This window comes from Amblyraja radiata, chromosome 29 (genome assembly GCF_010909765.2).
Source record: "Amblyraja radiata isolate CabotCenter1 chromosome 29, sAmbRad1.1.pri, whole genome shotgun sequence".
Taxonomy (NCBI): Eukaryota; Metazoa; Chordata; class Chondrichthyes; order Rajiformes; family Rajidae; genus Amblyraja; species Amblyraja radiata.
In genome coordinates this window covers 12509210-12525907 of record NC_045984.1, presented here as the reverse complement: position 1 = coordinate 12525907, position 16698 = coordinate 12509210, and the positions used below count along the sequence as shown (strand labels likewise).

The window sequence follows — 16698 nt, the reverse complement described above, 5'->3', positions numbered from 1 at the left end:
GCTTCCCACTTGTCGCATGTAGACTCGCAGGGCTATCCATGTACTGAAAATATACTAGCTTAAAAAAAGTTCTTCCACACACATTTTAAAACTAGAGCTATGGGAAGGGGGGGAAAGTGAGTCTGATAAAAGGTCTCTCCAGAGATGGATATATTTGAGGCAGAGATAGATGGATTCTTGACTATCGATTCTTACTGAAAACTTTAAGGATATATCAAGGGTTAAAGAACATGGTTCAGTAGGATTTGGAAAAACTTGTCCATGCATTTATCTTCAGTAAACTTGACTACTGTAATGCTGTCTTCACAGGTCTCCCTAAAAAATCGATTAGACAGCTTTCACACTAAAACAAGTAACTTTGAAATCTTCTACTTCTATATCCCTAATATCCTTACATCTTCGCGTGATTTGTAACCCAGTGTCATTCAACAACAGACCTAACCCCACCAGTACTTTATGTGAGAGGGGGGGGGGGGGGGGAGGGGAGTTGGGGGAAACTTTTTCGAATCTCTTACATTGACGGAGATGCGAATGTTTTCCGTATCGTATCTCCATCAGCCCTGCGACCAAACATCGAGGAGTTGGCGCCCTTTGCTGGAAACAGATTTTGAGAGCTCCACCGCGGGATCCTGCGGACTTAACATCACGAAGCTCGCGATCCCACTCGGGGCTCCAAACGTGGAGCTCACGGTCTCTGGTTAGGACTTTGGGGACTCCAAGCCGCAGGAGCTGCGACCGCCTCGACGCGGGAGCTGCGACCGCCCCGACACGGGAGCTTCGATTGCACCGACACGGGTGCTTTGATTGCCTCGACGCGGAGGCTTCGACCGCCGGCTGCAGGAGCTTCAATCCCCCTGACTGCGGACGGTTCGACTGCCCTAACCGTGGGGGAATAAAAGAGGAAGAAGTTGGACCACCACAGTGAGGAATGTGGAGAATCCGCTGTGGTGGATGTTTATGTTAACTTTTATGTAGTTGTGTGACTTGTTGCTTTTTTAAAATATGGCTGTAAGGTAATTCGGATTTCGCTGTACCTTAATTGAACTTGAAACCTTGAGGACAGGCCCGGTGCCATCAAACGCTCATCATACGTTAACCTATTCATTCCTGGGATCATTCTCGTAAACCTCCTCTGGACCCTTCACAGGGCCAGCACATCCTTCCTCAGATATGGTGCCTAAAATTGTTCACAATACTCCAAATGCGGCCTGACCAGCATCTTTTGGAGGCTCAGCATTACATCCCTGTTTTTGTATTCTAGCCCTCTTGAAATAAATGCTAGCATTGCATTTGTCTTCTTTACTACCGATTCAAGTTGCAGATTAACTTTTTGGGAATCCTGTACCAGCACTTTGCACCTCCGATTTCTGGATTCTCTCCCCATTCAGAAAATAGTCTACGCCTTTATCCCTGCAACCACCAGTACTGTATTCAGGTGATTTTATGAGAGTATTGTTCCCATCAGTACTGACATACCTGTCCTCAACTGTTATATACTCAAAGTTAAACAGTGATATATGTTATAATGACAGATAGAAGTGAGGAAACTGGCGATTCTGGTTTCCAAAACAAGAACATAGCCACAAAATCCTGGGATAACTCAGCAGGTCTGGAGAAAATAAATAGGTAATGTTTTGGGTCAAGACTCTTCATCACACCGAGAGTCAGGAAGGCAAAACTAGAGCTATGGGAAGGGGGGGAAAGTGAGTCTGATAAAAGGTCTCTCCAGAGATGGATATATTTGAGGCAGAGATAGATGGATTGTTGACTATCGATTCTTACTGAAAACTTTAAGGATATATCAAGGGTTAAAGAACATGGTTCAGTAGGATTTGGAAAAACTTGTCCATGCATTTATCTTCAGTAAACTTGACTACTGTAATGCTGTCTTCACAGGTCTCCCTAAAAAATCGATTAGACAGCTTTCACACTAAAACAAGTAACTTTGAAATCTTCTACTTCTATATCCCTAATATCTTTACATCTTCGCGTGATTTGTAACCCAGTGTCATTCAACAACAGACCTAACCCCACCAGTACTTTATGTGAGGGGAGGGGGGTGGGGGGGGGAGGGGAGTTGGGGGAAACTTTTTCGAATCTCTTACATTGACGGAGATGCGATTGTTTTCCGTATCGTATCTCCATCAGCCCTGCGACCAAACATCGAGGAGTTGGCGCCCTTTGCTGGAAAAACTTGTCCATGCATTTATCTTCAGTAGACTTGACTACTGTAACGCTGTCTTCACAGGTCTCCCTAAAAAATCGATTAGACAGCTGCAGCTGATTCAGAACGCTGCTGCTCTAGTCCTCTCTAAGACCAAGAAAGTGGATCACATCACTCCAGTTTTGAGGTCTTTACACTGGCTTCCAGTCTGTCAAAGAACTGATTTCAAAATATTACTGTTGGTTTATAAAGCATTGAATTGCCAAAATACATTTCTGATCTTCTGCTACATTATGAACCATTCAGACCTGAGGTGGCCTGGGACAGGTCTGCTTTCTGTCCCCAGAGTCAGAACTAAACACGGAGAAGCAGCGTTTAGTTTTTATGCACCACATATATGGAACAAACTTCCAGAAAAATGCAGGTCCGCTCCAACTCTCAGTTCTTTTAAATCGGGGCTGAAGACTTTTCTGTTTGACGCTGCTTTTAATTACTTTTAATTTTAATTAAATTAAATAATTATTCATTTCTAACACTGCACTGTAATTTTTATTCTTGTATTTTATACTTGTCTTATTCTATTTTAGCTTGTTTTTATTTTCTATTCTTTTTCATCACTTTTTAATTGCTTTTGATTGCTTTTTAATGCTTTGTGTAAAGCACTTTGAATTGCCTTGTTGCTGAAATGTGCTATATGAATAAACGTGCTTGATTAATACGGGTTTCAGAGGTTATGGGGAGAAGAAGGCAGGAGAATGGGGTTAGAGGGAGGGAGAGATTGCTCATCCATGATTGAATGGCGGAGTTGACTTGACGGGCCGAATGTCCTAATTTTTCTCCTATCACTTGTGATCTGTTTGACCCACTGAGTTTACTGCAGCATTTTGTATCTCTTCACCTGGTCCGGGCAGCGCGGGGCCGCCCAGACCCCGCCCTGGGCGAGTGGGCGGGCACTCGCCTGTCCATCAGGGGACGGGCCGACGCAGGCCCCGCCCACCGCGAGGGCGCGGCTCTGACGAGAGGGAGGCGGCTGAGGGGTCACGAGGTCACGACCGTGACCCGGAGCAACCGGCACCCGCGCGACACGGCGGCCGCTCCACCATGGCGTTCGTGGCCGGGCAGCCCGTCACCGCGGTCGTGGTGAGTCGCAGCCGGGCGGTGGTCGCCATCCGTCCCCTATCGCCACCCCCACCCCACCCAGCCCCTATTGTCGCGGGGGTTGCGGTGCTCAGAAGCCGCTGGGTCACCGCCCAGCCCCGCTCCCTCTCCCGTCCCAGCCCCGCTCTTGATCCCTGGTCCCGGACTATGCTCCCTCCTCCCCAGCCCCTCACTCGCCCTCTCCCGCTCTTGCCACCGTCAACCCCTCTCCCGCCCCAGCCTCGCCCTCCTGCTCCATCCCTGGTCCCGCTTGCCACGGTCCCTCTCCCGCCCTCACCCTCTCACCCCGGTCCCCCGCACCCCCTAGCCTCACTCTTGCCCTCACCCCGGTCCCCCGCACCCCCAGCCCCACTCTTCTCCCGACCCTGCCTCTCGTCACCGCCCTCCGCAGCCTTCAGTTGCTGCACAGCTCCTCGCTCAACCTTTTGTTCCCGTTTTGATGCAGGGAGGGGGCCATTGTCAAGGATTATTTTTTCCCAATTATGATATGTAATAAATGCAAGCTGTTGTAAATCGCGTTTAACTGTCTTGGAACATATGGTACTTCCTCTACTGCGTGCCGTATTTGGGCTGTATGGTCTTGTTTCAGTCCCCCACTCCTTGAATGGGAGTGTGCTTGCCTCTGCATGAATTGAATTCCACAGAGTTGACACGCTCAGTCTCCTCCCTTGTTGTGTGACTGCTGTTCTGTAGCTCTGGATCGGGGAAAACACGAGGCTTAAAGGGCTGCGTTTTGCAGGGATGCATTCCAGTACAGCACACGGTGATGAATGAAGTAGCACATTTTCAAAACATTATTTAAGAATGTAACTGAGCACTGTTCATTTTGTGATTAGGTTAAGGTTGTACTTTGCACCAGTAAGTGCATTGTGTGAGTTTGTACAGGGAGTTCCTTTGAGTCATACAGCACAGAAATGAGCCACCTTGTCTATACTGACCTTTATACCCATCTACACCAATTCCATTTGTGACTACCACATGATAAGCTTCTTGTTTAAGAATTCTGATGACATGGTATGTAGCTAAATTGAGGTGGGTGGAAGACCCTGTGAGATTCTCCATGTGGCCTTGTACGGAGAGTATTGTTTTCTGTTGTTAACTGTTGCTTTCATTGGATTTGATGTTGTTAATCAGAAATTAATTTTGAGGTCATCATTGTACTGAGTGTAAATGTCAAAATTCAAAATAGTCATAAGAGTGTACATCCAACTGAAGCAAAATAACTGTACTTTGCTGTAGAAATGACAGCAAGAATCATAGCCATTGAAGCCTGAAATAAGGAATCCATGATCTCTTAATTCCAAGTGTTTGATGTTGTGGATTTGCCTTTTTTGTTGGATTTTATCAGATTACAACTCACTTTTCCAAATGCTTGCTGTGTTTTGGGTTGAACTAACTGACCTGTAGTTACCGGATATGAATTTGCATCCCCTTTTCTTTTGGATAAGGGTGTTGCCAATATTTGCCATTTTCTACGCCTCTGGCACTTGCCTTGCATCTGATGAGGATGAAACAATTATGGAAGGACCTTGTGTACTCTGCCGACCTACATGCCAAGGAACAACCAGTGCTTGTTGTTCAAATGCCAGGTTGCATCTCTGGAAGATGTATATATCCAGTCAAACATCCCTATCAGGATGTTGATAATTGAGTGGCTCAGCCTTCATATAAGCAGGGATGTAATGCTAGAACTCTACAAGTTAGACCAAGAGTTTCCAACCTGGGGTAAATTTGTTGATTCTGGATTTATACATATTTTTTCTCATTGACTGACTGTGTTTGGTTCTGGTTCTGTTCATCATTAGTTGTTCATAAATAAGTGAAATAACATTGTTATCTGCTATTAAAGTTGCCGGGGGTAAACGGGACAAAAAAGGTTGGGAACCCCTGAGTTAGACCATGGCATACAGCCCTGCTCACCACATTCCAGTCCCATCATATCTTTCCTGTGGAGAATGAAGAGAATGTTTTGCAAGAATGCTCACGTCATGATTTAAATTTTTTAACAGTTGATAAATTGTAATGCATGGTAATTAATCTTTTTAGACCTGCAGGTTAGCATGGAGACTTGCTTCAGATGCCATTTGTTGCAGATTTTAAAAATTACTTTGGTAGACAAAAAGTGCTGGAGAAACTCAGCAGGTGCAGCAGCATCTATGGAACGAAGGAAATAGGCAACGTTTCAGGCCGAAACCCTTCTTCAGACTGTAGATACAAAATGTATTAGTTTAAAATTACTTTGTTCTGTTGTCTTGTATTTAATGGAATAGAAGGAAAATAGATTAAGAGACTTGCATTATATAAATACATAGTCAAAACTTCCCTCTAATCACTTTTAGGTTGAACTCTGACAATTCTTCAGTCCGATTGATTAAAGGGAGTGACTATTGTTTATCTTGTTTGCAAAGCTACTGGGTGTTTCATGGAGAATGATGTGCTGTTTTAAATTGCAAAGAGAAGTCTTTGGAGAAGTGTCAATGGAAAGAACAGCTTGTTATGTTTTTTTTGGTTGTAACTTTCTGATTCAGCAGATGGAGAACCTGCAATTATAGTTAATGTTATATTTTCATACAATATAAATTAATCTGTTATTTGTTGGTTTTAGTACAGGGAGGACCAGGAATCATTTGAGTGAATATTTGATAAGAGTATTGATGATTCTCAGTATTAGAAATTTATGGGGGGGAAAATGTATTAGTTTGGACTGCTAAAGTACACTATTTGAAGTTTACAGGGTCATGTTTACACATGCATGGTGCTCATCATAGCAATTACTCAAATTCTGAGTGCATGATTTAAAAAAATTCCCAAAGAAAGGAAGTTGGTGGGATTGCTTAAGACGTTATGCATGTGAGAAGCTTATTGACTGATATACTATAAAATGATAACTGGGCACAAGAGGGAGAGAGTGAGGGGGAAAATAGTGTGTAGGAAGGAACTGCAGATGCTAGTTTAGACTGTAGATACAAAATGCTGGAGTAACTCAGCAGGACAGGTAACATCTCTTGAGAGAAGATATGGGTGTCGCTTTGGGTCGAGACCACTCTTCTGAAGAAGGGTCTCAACCAGAAACATCACCCATTCCTTCTCTCCAGAGATGCTGCCTGTCCAGCTGAGTTACTCCAGCATTTTGTGTCTATCTTCGAGGAAAAACACCATAAAAATATGTGGTCATGTGTTTCATGGTGGTTGAGCTCTTTCAAGGGACATTGTTGGATCAAAATAATTTTCCCTTTCCCGAAAATAGTTTGTGCTCTGACTGCAGTGACTGCAACAATGCTTTGAATTTATTCACCACAGATATTTCCAGATCTTGATTTTAATTGCTTTCTTTCAGCAACGTATTGAAATCCGTAAATTGCGTCATGGTGATAACCTTATCCTGGGATTCAGCATTGGAGGTGGAATTGACCAGGATCCTGCACAAAACCCCTACTCTGAGGACAAAACAGATAAGGTATGAGAGTGTGCCATTGCCAAGAAATAGCTCCACCAAGTAATTTCTAGATGTACACCTTTCCCCAACCCTTTCATCACTGATGACCAGAGTGTTGAATGAGTAGACATTTTGTCCAACTAAGTATTGCCAAACTGAAGCTATTGGCTTCAGACCCTATTGTAGAGTTATTCAAAACTGAAACGCGTCCTTCAGTCCAACTCGTACATTCTGACCAACATGCCCAATTCAATTTGCATGTATTATGCCCAAATTACTTTAAATGTTTCCCATTGATGTACCTCTCCAACTGTCCTTTGAACATTTTACATGTACTTGACTCTACAACCTCCTCTGGCATATTGTTTCATATGCCCACTCCCCCCTGTCACGTTCTGTGTGGAAGAAACCTCCTATGCAATCTAGTGTTTAGGTTATCCTATTCTGGGAAAAATACTACGACTATCTTCTCTATCTTTGCCCCTCATAAACATCTTTAAGGTCACCTCTCAGCCGTCTTCACTCAGGCTACATGGTCCCAGCCTAATCAATTGATCCTGTAACTCAAGTCCTCCAGACCACGTAATGTTTCTGCGAAGCCTTTCTGCACCCTTTCTAATTCAAGCACACCCTTCCTATCACAGTTTCTTAACCTCTGACGTTAGCGCTCTAAAATTTGACGTGACTATTAATAATCTGAGCTTGTCGTAGTCTTTAACATTTTCTGTGAAAGGTACTACCCCTCAAAATCTTTTTTTTTTTTTTAATACATTTGCACTTTTAATATTTTTCCAGTATAGCCTAATTATTTCAGATTAAAAGGTAGCATGCAAAGCATCATGCAGGACAAATACTGTTCTCATAGCAAGAAATTGTACCTAACGTCTCAGGTTTCCTGCTAAAATACTTATTCCTTCAGATAATTGCACAATGGCCTGGCCAGTGCAGTAGACAGAGCAGACGTAGGCATGATAAAGCGCAGGGGAGGATTGGAAGGTGAAATTGCATCTATTATGCAAGAAACCTAACCAGTAAAACAGTTGAACTTGGAGCATTGACATGATATTGTTGCATTCACTGAAAAATGGTTGAAAGAAAGGCAAGACTGGCAACTCAACATTCCAGGATATATACATTTCAAGATTGTTGGGACTAGAGGATTAAAAAATAAAATAGGATTATTGCATTATTTCTCTGAGACACAGAGGGTGTCTTCTGAGTAGGATTTAGAAATAAAAAGGAGATCACTCAAAAGCCCACAAAAGATGAAGGAACAGACAGATAGGCAAATCATAGGATATATGTATGTACAATTGTGAGGCATGGATAGGGTAGAGTCAGAATCCTTTTCCCATGGTGGAAGAATCAAGTACTTGAGGGCATAGATTTAAGGTGAGAGGGGCAAGGCTCAAATGAGATGTGCGATCCAACATAAAAAACGAACCAATATAATTAGTGTCACTGCTGTTCCTGTTTCCCATAATTCCACAGTGACGTCCTTTAAGTGATGAATGTTTTACTTTAGCGAGTGCCTTCCTTTTTATATCCATAACTGCTCTTCTGATTTTTGCTTTACATTGTTTGCTTGTTTATTCTCATTCTCTCAAGGCACAAGAAACAGCAGGTGCTGGTTTACAAAAAAAGACATAAAGTTGCGGAGTGACTCAGTGGGTCAAGCAGCATCTCTGGAGAACGTGGATAGGTGACGTTTCAGGTTCGGAAGAAGGGTCCCAACCCGAAACGTCACCTCTCCATGTTCTCCAGAGATGCTGCCTGCCCCACTGAGTTCCCCCAGCACTTGTGCCTTTTATTCTCATTCTCTATCTTCTTTCGGGTCTCCATATTTGATCAATGAATGTTTGAAGGCAACTTCCAGCCTATATTTATTTACCACCAATCATTCCTCTGTTATTTTTACAGGGTATATATGTTACTAGAGTCTCTGAAGGTGGACCAGCTGAAGTTGCAGGACTAGTGATCGGAGACAAGATAATGCAGGTGTGGTTTCCGGTGTTCGTGCAACAATGATGGGGGTGGGGTTGGATCATGAAACAGCAGGGGAGGTGGCAGAAAAAAGGTAGCACAGAGGTAAAGGTAGAACTAAGGGTGGGCTTGGGGGAGGGTAAAGAGCAAAGCATGTTGTATATACACACACACACACACATATATATATATATATATATTTTTTAATGTAGCCAATGTATGAACTTTAATTTCTAGATTGTTTGTCCTGGGACTTCTGAATTATTATTCCAGCAAATGTATTCTTGTGCCACCATCTTGCTCTAATTTTTGTCATGTCCCAGTGTCCAATAATCTAGTAATCTGGTTCATATCTGGCAACCATCCATTGTTAAGTAGTTTAGAGATACAGCACAGAAACAGGTCCTTCGGCCCACTGAATCCACGCCACCCAGCGATCCCTGCACACTAGCACTATCCTACACGCATTAGGGATAATTTTACCATTTTACCAAGCCAATTAGCCTACAAACCTGTACGTCTTTGGAGCGTGGGAGGAAACCGGAGCACCCGAAGAAGCGCCCTCTCCCCGGACTCTCAGTCTGAAGAAGGGTCTCAACCCGAAAAGTCACCTATTCTTTTTCTACAGAGATGATGCCTGACCCGCTGAGTTACTCCAGCGGTTTGTGTCTTATCTTCCATTCTATGTACCTGCTAATGTCCTCCCTGTTCCAAGACACAGAGTGAGGCGATCCTGCGGTGTTGTCTACATGGTGTTTCTCCACCTACAGAAGATGTTGATTCAAATCTCATCATTTTAGTCTGAGGCCATGTTTAAATTAGAATGAGGTAGTTAGTTTAGATTAGAGATACAGCGTGGAAACCAGCCCTTCGGCCCACTGAGTCCGCGCCGACTAGCGATCCCCGCACATTAACACTATCCTACACATACTAGGGACTATTTACAATTATACCAAACGAATTAACCTACAAACCTGTACGTCTTTGGAATGTGGGAGGAAACCGATCCCGGAGAACATCCACGCAGGTGACTGGGAGAACGTACAAAATCCGTACAGACAGCACCCTTAGTCAGGATCAAACCCAGGTCCCTGGCGCTGTAAGGCAGTAACTCTACCGCTGTGCCACTGTGACCCCCGGCCTGTGTGGGAGAAAAGTAGCTTCACTCATGATACTTCCTGGTAAGATAGAATATGGTGTTGAAATATCTGTTCACATAATGAGCCTTGAAATCCAGGGAATAAAGCGTGCACCTGGTTGAAAGAAGTCACCTGGTCCTCTTATGGATTGGTCAACTGAATTTTCAACCCAAATTAAACATCCAATTGAGGAAAAAAAGCAAACTTAAATTACAAATTGCAGATGTGTGAATGAAATCGATGGTATTCTAGTCCACTCATGTAATGTCTGATTCCTTTGCAGGTAAATGGTTGGGATATGACAATGGTAACACATGACCAGGCCAGGAAACGTCTCACAAAGAAGAGTGAAGATGTAGTTCGGCTTCTGGTAACCCGTAAATCTCTTCAGCAGGCCGTACAACATTCGCTGCAGTAGCCAAGTTCTCATTGGAATAGGCGGCACATAACAATTGTAAAATTATCTTGTGTCAGAAAGCCGTTTAGTCTTTAGAAACTTTATTCCACGGCAATATACTTTGCTCTCAGTACACTACACAGGCGAGCCATCAAAGGCACCACTGTTTGAGTCACTAACAACTACAATTAGCACAGATTTCACTGAGAATTGCATAAAAACTCCCTTTAATATAATGATTGATAAACTGCACTAAACTAATTCAGCAAATTAACCACTAGGACCATGTCTCCAAAGTGAGAGAATTCAGAATCTCAAGCTTATTAATAGCATTAATAGACAGACACTTGATTTATTTCTCTCAAACATTTCCTGATTGCTATTTAAATGCAGCTTTTAGGCTTTTTAATCAGCTTTCAACCATCCAAATGCAGGTTTGCTGCCCAAAGTCATTGCTGGGATTCCAGGGAGGGCTGAATTGGCCTATGCATACTAAGAGAAAATGACACTATTATACAAAGGCCCTTTTAAATGATACAACTGATTAGCAATTGTTTATTTTACTAACATTGAAGAACCACAAGGATAGTTGAGTTTGAAGTACTAGTTTGCACAGTGCCAAATGTGCAGAGACAACATTGCTTTATTTGGTGTGTGCCGATACATAAAATGATGTAGAGTTCACCAGTTATAGGAGTAGAATTAGGCCATTCGGCCCATTGAGTCTACTCCACCATTCAATCACGGCTGATCTCTGCCTCCTTATACCATTTTTCTGCCTTCTCCCAATAACCCTTGACACCAGTTCTAATCAAGAATTTGTCTATCTCTGCCTTAAAAATATCCACTGTCTTAAACTCCACAGCCCTCGTGGCAATGAGTTCCACAGATTAACTACCCTCTGACTAAAGAAGTTGCTCCACACCTCCTTTCTAAAAGAGCACCCTTTAATTCTGAGGCTATGACCTCTGGATTGCATGTTCCATGGCTATCTGTGGCTATGGATCAAAGTAAACATAATATTATGATTCATTCAAAATAACACTGATCCAAAGCAGCCTATATCCATAAATTCAGAACCTGTGCATATTTCTTGAAGTTCTTGAGAATGGATCATTGTTCAAAATGTACTTTTATAGATTTTTACTGAATATTCTTTATTATTTTAAACGGAATCCTGTGCCTTCACACCTTCTACAACTTCTGATTGCATGGAATCTCTGAGGTAATTATGTATCCTCGGGAGGACCAGAGCCACATTATTACAGTGCAATTTTATATGCAGAATACTGAGCTGCTTTTATTTATAATGTAACCTGGTAACGATTCAGGGCCCCCTTAAAGTGCCTTCGGACTCATTCCTAGAGTGTTGCAAAAAAACCAAAGTATACATAGTGCCAGAATATTTAACTGCAGCGACTGCTGCAAATTGCATTCCTTTTCTGTGACTGTTGGGTAAAGCCACTCTTCAATTTTTAAATGTATATAAACATAACATGGCAGAACTTTTGACACTAGATTAATCACTGTCAGACACAATTGCACGACTTTGGTTGTGAATACTTAGTTGTATCAGTACTTTAGACCTACCTGTAGCTCTGTATGGTTGAATGGTCTTTACATGTTGGTCTTTAAGCAGCTTGGGGTTCCTGGATCATAACATCCAGTTGTACCAGTGAATACTGTGTACCATTGCATGTTCCCCTCTATTGAGGGGCAATACACATTTGGTACAAGTACAACCTGGCTGGATTGTATATGAATCCTACATGCTGAGGCTGTGCTCCTTACACCAACCTGGACGCGTGGAAGGTTAGGATCTCTTTATTTTTTTTATGAGCAAGTGATTATGGCACATTTTTTACAGCCTTTCTGCATAATTTGTTTGTCTCACTTCAGTTTTGTATTTATGTAAACAACTTTAATTGGGTGGATCTGCTGGTGATGATTTGGAAGAAATAACATTGCTCCTTGCACAATTACTGTAGTTAAATTGCTTTCAATAAATACACTTGCTAGAGTGGATCACTGAACGGAGGTGTTGTGTGTTTTTGATGATTACATTACTGGGAAGGGGTGAAGCAAGGGAATGAGTTGTAGTGGTCTAATGCATCCTGTAGACGCTGATGCATTGGCCAAGCCAGTAACAGGATCACAATCAGCTTCAAGGCCGTGTGGAGGGCCAGCAGGTGCAGCATCTTCCTTGATCTAGAGATGGTTGTTTGGAACATGATGCACCGGGGCTAAAGAATAAATTATATTTGGGAAGTTTCAAAACTCCTTTACATTTTGTAATAGTCTTACATAGTTTTAAATCAAAACCAAGACATTGGAGGGGTGAAACAAGCTAGCTAAGTATCTGAATATTAAGATACTGAATACAAAGCATGTTGCTTGTACCAGTGCCGAATTTGGAGTGATTACTTCATAAATCAAATGCAATTTGGGGCTGTGACATTCCTAATTTATATTACTAATGTAAATTGTAGATTTAATTGCATCTTGCACTTATTGTAGAATTAATGATTCATGTTTTACTGCATTAAGTCAGCCTATCTTGGGAAAGATTGAAGAAATAGATGTAAATATTCTGTTGGGAGTTACCAATCAAAGATGAGTGGAAAATAGGATCTGAGGAATTATTTTTTAAAGTTGGAATCTGAAACATTACCAGTTCTTTCACAACATTTAAGTATCTAGAAGACGATTTAGGTTCATTGGCTGTGTTATATTACCAAAGGAAAAACTCTGCTTATCACCTGCACGTCAATAGACAATATGTGCAGGAGTAGGCCATTCGGCCCTTTGAGCCAGCACAGCCATTCAATATTATCATGGCTGATCATCCACAATCCGATTCAGATTCAACTTTAATTGTCATTGTCCGTGCACAGTACAGACAACGAAATGCATTTAGCATCTCCCTGGAAGAGCGACATAGCATATGATTTGAATAAATATTTACATTAGCATATATACAGACATAGTGTTTTTCCTGTGGGAGGAGTGTCCGGGGGGGGGGTGATTGGCAGTCACCGAGGTACGTTGTTGAGTAGAGTGACAGCCGCCGGGAAGAATCTGTTCCTGGACCTGCTGGTCCGGCAACGGAGAGACCTGTAGCGCCTCCCGGATGGTAGGAGGGTAAACAGTCCATGGTTGGGGTGAGAGCAGTCCTTGGCGATGCTGAGCGCCCTCCGCAGACAACGCTTGCTTTGGACGGACTCAATGGAGGGGAGCGAGGAACCGGTGATGCGTTGGGCAATTTTCATCACCCTTTGCAATGCCCAATCAGTACCCCGTTCCTGCCTTCTCGCTATTTTTAAGAGCTTTATCTAACTCTCTCTTGAAAGCATCCAGAGAATTGGCCTCCATTGCTTTCTGAGGCAGAGAATTCCACAGATTCACAACCCTCTGTGTGAAAAGGTTTTTCCTCATCTCCGTTCTAAATGGCTTACCCCTTATTCTTAAACTGTGGCCTCTGGCTCTGGACTCCTCCAACATCGGGAACATGTTTTGTGCCTCAAGAGTGTCCAAACCCTTAATAATCTTATACGTTTCAATAAGATCCCCTCTCATCCTAAATTCCAGAATATACAAGCCCAGCCGCTCCATTCTATCAACACATGACAGTCCTATCATCCCAGGAATTAACCTTGTGAACCTACGCTGCACTCCTCATAGTAAGAATGTCCTTCCTCAAATTTGGAGACCAAAACTGCACACAATACTCCAGGTGTGGTCTCACTAGGGCCCTGTACAACTGCAGAATGACCTCTTTGCTCCTATACTCAACTCCTCGTTATGAAGGCCAACATGCCATTGACTTTCTTCACCGCCTGCTGTACCTGCATGCTTACTTTCAGTGACTGATGAACAAGAACTCCCAGATTTTGTTGTACTTTCCCTTTTCCCAACTTGACACCATTCAAATAATAATCTGCCTTCCTGTTTTTGCCACCATAGTGGATAACCTCACATTTATTCACATTAAATAGCATCTGCCCACTCACCCAACCTGTCCAAGTCACCCTGTATCCTCATAGCATCCTCCTCACAGTTCACACTGCCACCCAGCATTGTGTCATCTGTAAATTTGATGTTACTTTTAATCCTGTCATCTAAATCATTAATGTATATTGTAAATAGCTGAGGTCCCAGCAACGAGCCTTGGGCGGTACCCCACTAGTCACTGCCTGCCATTCTGAAAGGGATCTGTTTATCCCTACTCTTTGTTTCCTGTAGCCAACCAATTTTCTATCCATGTCAGTACCCTACCCCCAATACCATGTGCTCTAATTTTGCCCACTAATTTCCTATGTGGGACCTTATCAAATGCTTTCTGAAAGTCCAGGTACACTACATCCACTGGCTCTCCATTTTCCTAGTTACATCCTCAAAACATTCCAGAAGATTAGTTAAGCATGATTTCCCCTTCGTAAATCCATGCTGACTTGGACCAATCCTGTTACGTCCTTGCCTGCATCAGTAGAATTTCATTAAGCTTCACTTGAAAAAGAATAGCCAGCTCCCAGAATGGTCACTGGCTTGAGATTTAAATATCTGTCAAAAGTTTGTCAGCAAAAAAATCCCACAGAGCAACAATGTATTTAATTTCAGAAATAAGTTACTGCTCCCAGTTGCATCTGTCCATGATCATCAGCAGCAACTGCATAATTCCTCTTAAGCCCCTGTCCCACTTTCCCGAGTTACTCACAAATTCTCCCGAGTTTTGCCATTGATTCAAACTCGGAGAATGTCCATAGGAGTCCGTAGATATTTTGTAGCGGCTCGTAATGCCAGCCGTAGGTACTCGGGGCATCAGGTAAGTCGGGACGTTTTTTCAGCATGTTGAAAAATGTTCACGCGTAAAAAAAATAGCCTCGAGTACTGGCTATTACCATAATTCTCCGAGTTTGAATCAAGGGGAAAACTCAGAAGAATTCGTGGTAACTCGGGAAGGTGGGACAGGGGCTTTACTCTGGTAACATCTTTCTTTGTGTTCTCTGCCACACTTTATGAGCTTGAAGACCTGATTTAGTAATGAAATTGCTTTGGCACAATAGACTGTCAACAGCAGCAACTGTATTCATCCACAATCTAGTCACAAGACCCGGTGTATTCCTCTCATTCCTACATTTGAACTACAAACTCACTGTAAAAAAAAACATTTCTAAAGGATCCCAAACTTACCAACAAATGTGCCCACCCACCCAGTGTGCACTTAAGTCCAAAATCGTCCAATTGATTCTGAAGGGTCACGAACCGATACATCACCCTGCTGACTTCCTCCAGCACTTTTTTTTCACCTAAACTAAGTACTTTGGAATGATAGATGGGAAATGAGTTACCACAGAGGGGGTGCAGTGAAGAACAGGAATGCAACACATCATTCAAGAAAATGAAGGCAGGTTTATTTTTATAAATTTTGTGCAATGTTAGCATTTACAGAAAGTGCATGTGTGTTCAGTTTTAAGGCAGCCATTGGCATACAATTATTTCCAGTGATCTAAAGACATATTCCAATTATCAAATCAATTCAGGAGGTTGAAGAAGCCAAAGATGGACAAAGTGCACAAACTCAACACTAAACTACTGGACAGACATAATCCAGCCTCACTGCCATCAATGTGAGGTAAAACCAGTTGGTTCAGTCGTATCAAATTTCAAACCACACAGGCATCCACAAACAAAGGAAATTATGAGTAATACATTTTCCTCATGAAAAAAACAGCACACGCTGGCAAATAAAAGCTAAATTGTAAATCTTGAGGCTGGTATTGAGAGATCTAAATATTAATGCAAGAACAAAATGCACAGAATATTGTAAATCTAAAATAAAAGCAGAAAACACTGAATATAATCTGCAGCTCAGGCAGATTCTGTGGAAACAGGGTTTACATTAAGTCAATGACCATTTATCAAAAAGGCTCAAAGTTATAAATTAGAAAGGAGACCATGGGGTGGGTGGAGAAAACAAAAAAAGTGACAGGGCAGAAAACAGGAAAGAATAAAGGGCATGAGGAAATGGGTGCGTGATGAATAGCTGGTAAGTATTCAAAAGATAGATCTGATTGAGGCTGCCTGGCAGCAGAATTGTTATCTGAAATGGTTGAACTCTTATTGAATTTGGAAGACTAGAGTTTACATTGAACTTCATTAGACAGCAGAGGACAGTGGGACTGGAGATGGCCAGGATTGCAAGTACAGGCTGCAAGGTAGTCATCTTTCTGTTTGAGGTCACATACTGATAACTGATTAACCAAGAGGATGTGGTTGGGACTCTATCCCATGTGAAGATGTATGCTGAAAGGACAGATGGATGGGGTGCTACAGGGCAAGAATGGAAGTGCAACAGTGGAGTGAGCCAGGGTACTGTACCTTGAAATACTGGGCAGAGGTCAGGAATAAGAGAGGATGATAT

The 16698-nt window shown here is 42.5% G+C and overlaps 1 protein-coding gene across 1 annotated transcript; it reads left to right on the top strand.

The window, feature by feature from the left end:
- Positions 1–3155: 3155 nt before the first annotated feature.
- Positions 3156–12310, top strand: tax1bp3 (Tax1 binding protein 3). The gene is made up of 4 exons (XM_033046575.1): positions 3156–3304; positions 6660–6779; positions 8679–8756; positions 10164–12310. The coding sequence occupies exons 1-4, from the start codon at positions 3266–3268 to the stop codon at positions 10296–10298; spliced, it is 372 nt and encodes a 123-aa protein (XP_032902466.1). The 5' UTR covers positions 3156–3265; the 3' UTR covers positions 10299–12310.
- Positions 12311–16698: the final 4388 nt, after the last annotated feature.

Excerpts from the sequence above, each read along its gene's own strand:
- tax1bp3 (XM_033046575.1), top strand. The coding sequence starts at position 3,266 with ATGGCGTTCGTGGCCGGGCAGCCCGTCACCGCGGTCGTG. Across the intron at positions 6,780-8,678 it reads CTGAGGACAAAACAGATAAG|GGTATATATGTTACTAGAGT; the intron begins GTATGAGAGTGT and ends TTATTTTTACAG. Across the intron at positions 8,757-10,163 it reads TCGGAGACAAGATAATGCAG|GTAAATGGTTGGGATATGAC; the intron begins GTGTGGTTTCCG and ends ATTCCTTTGCAG.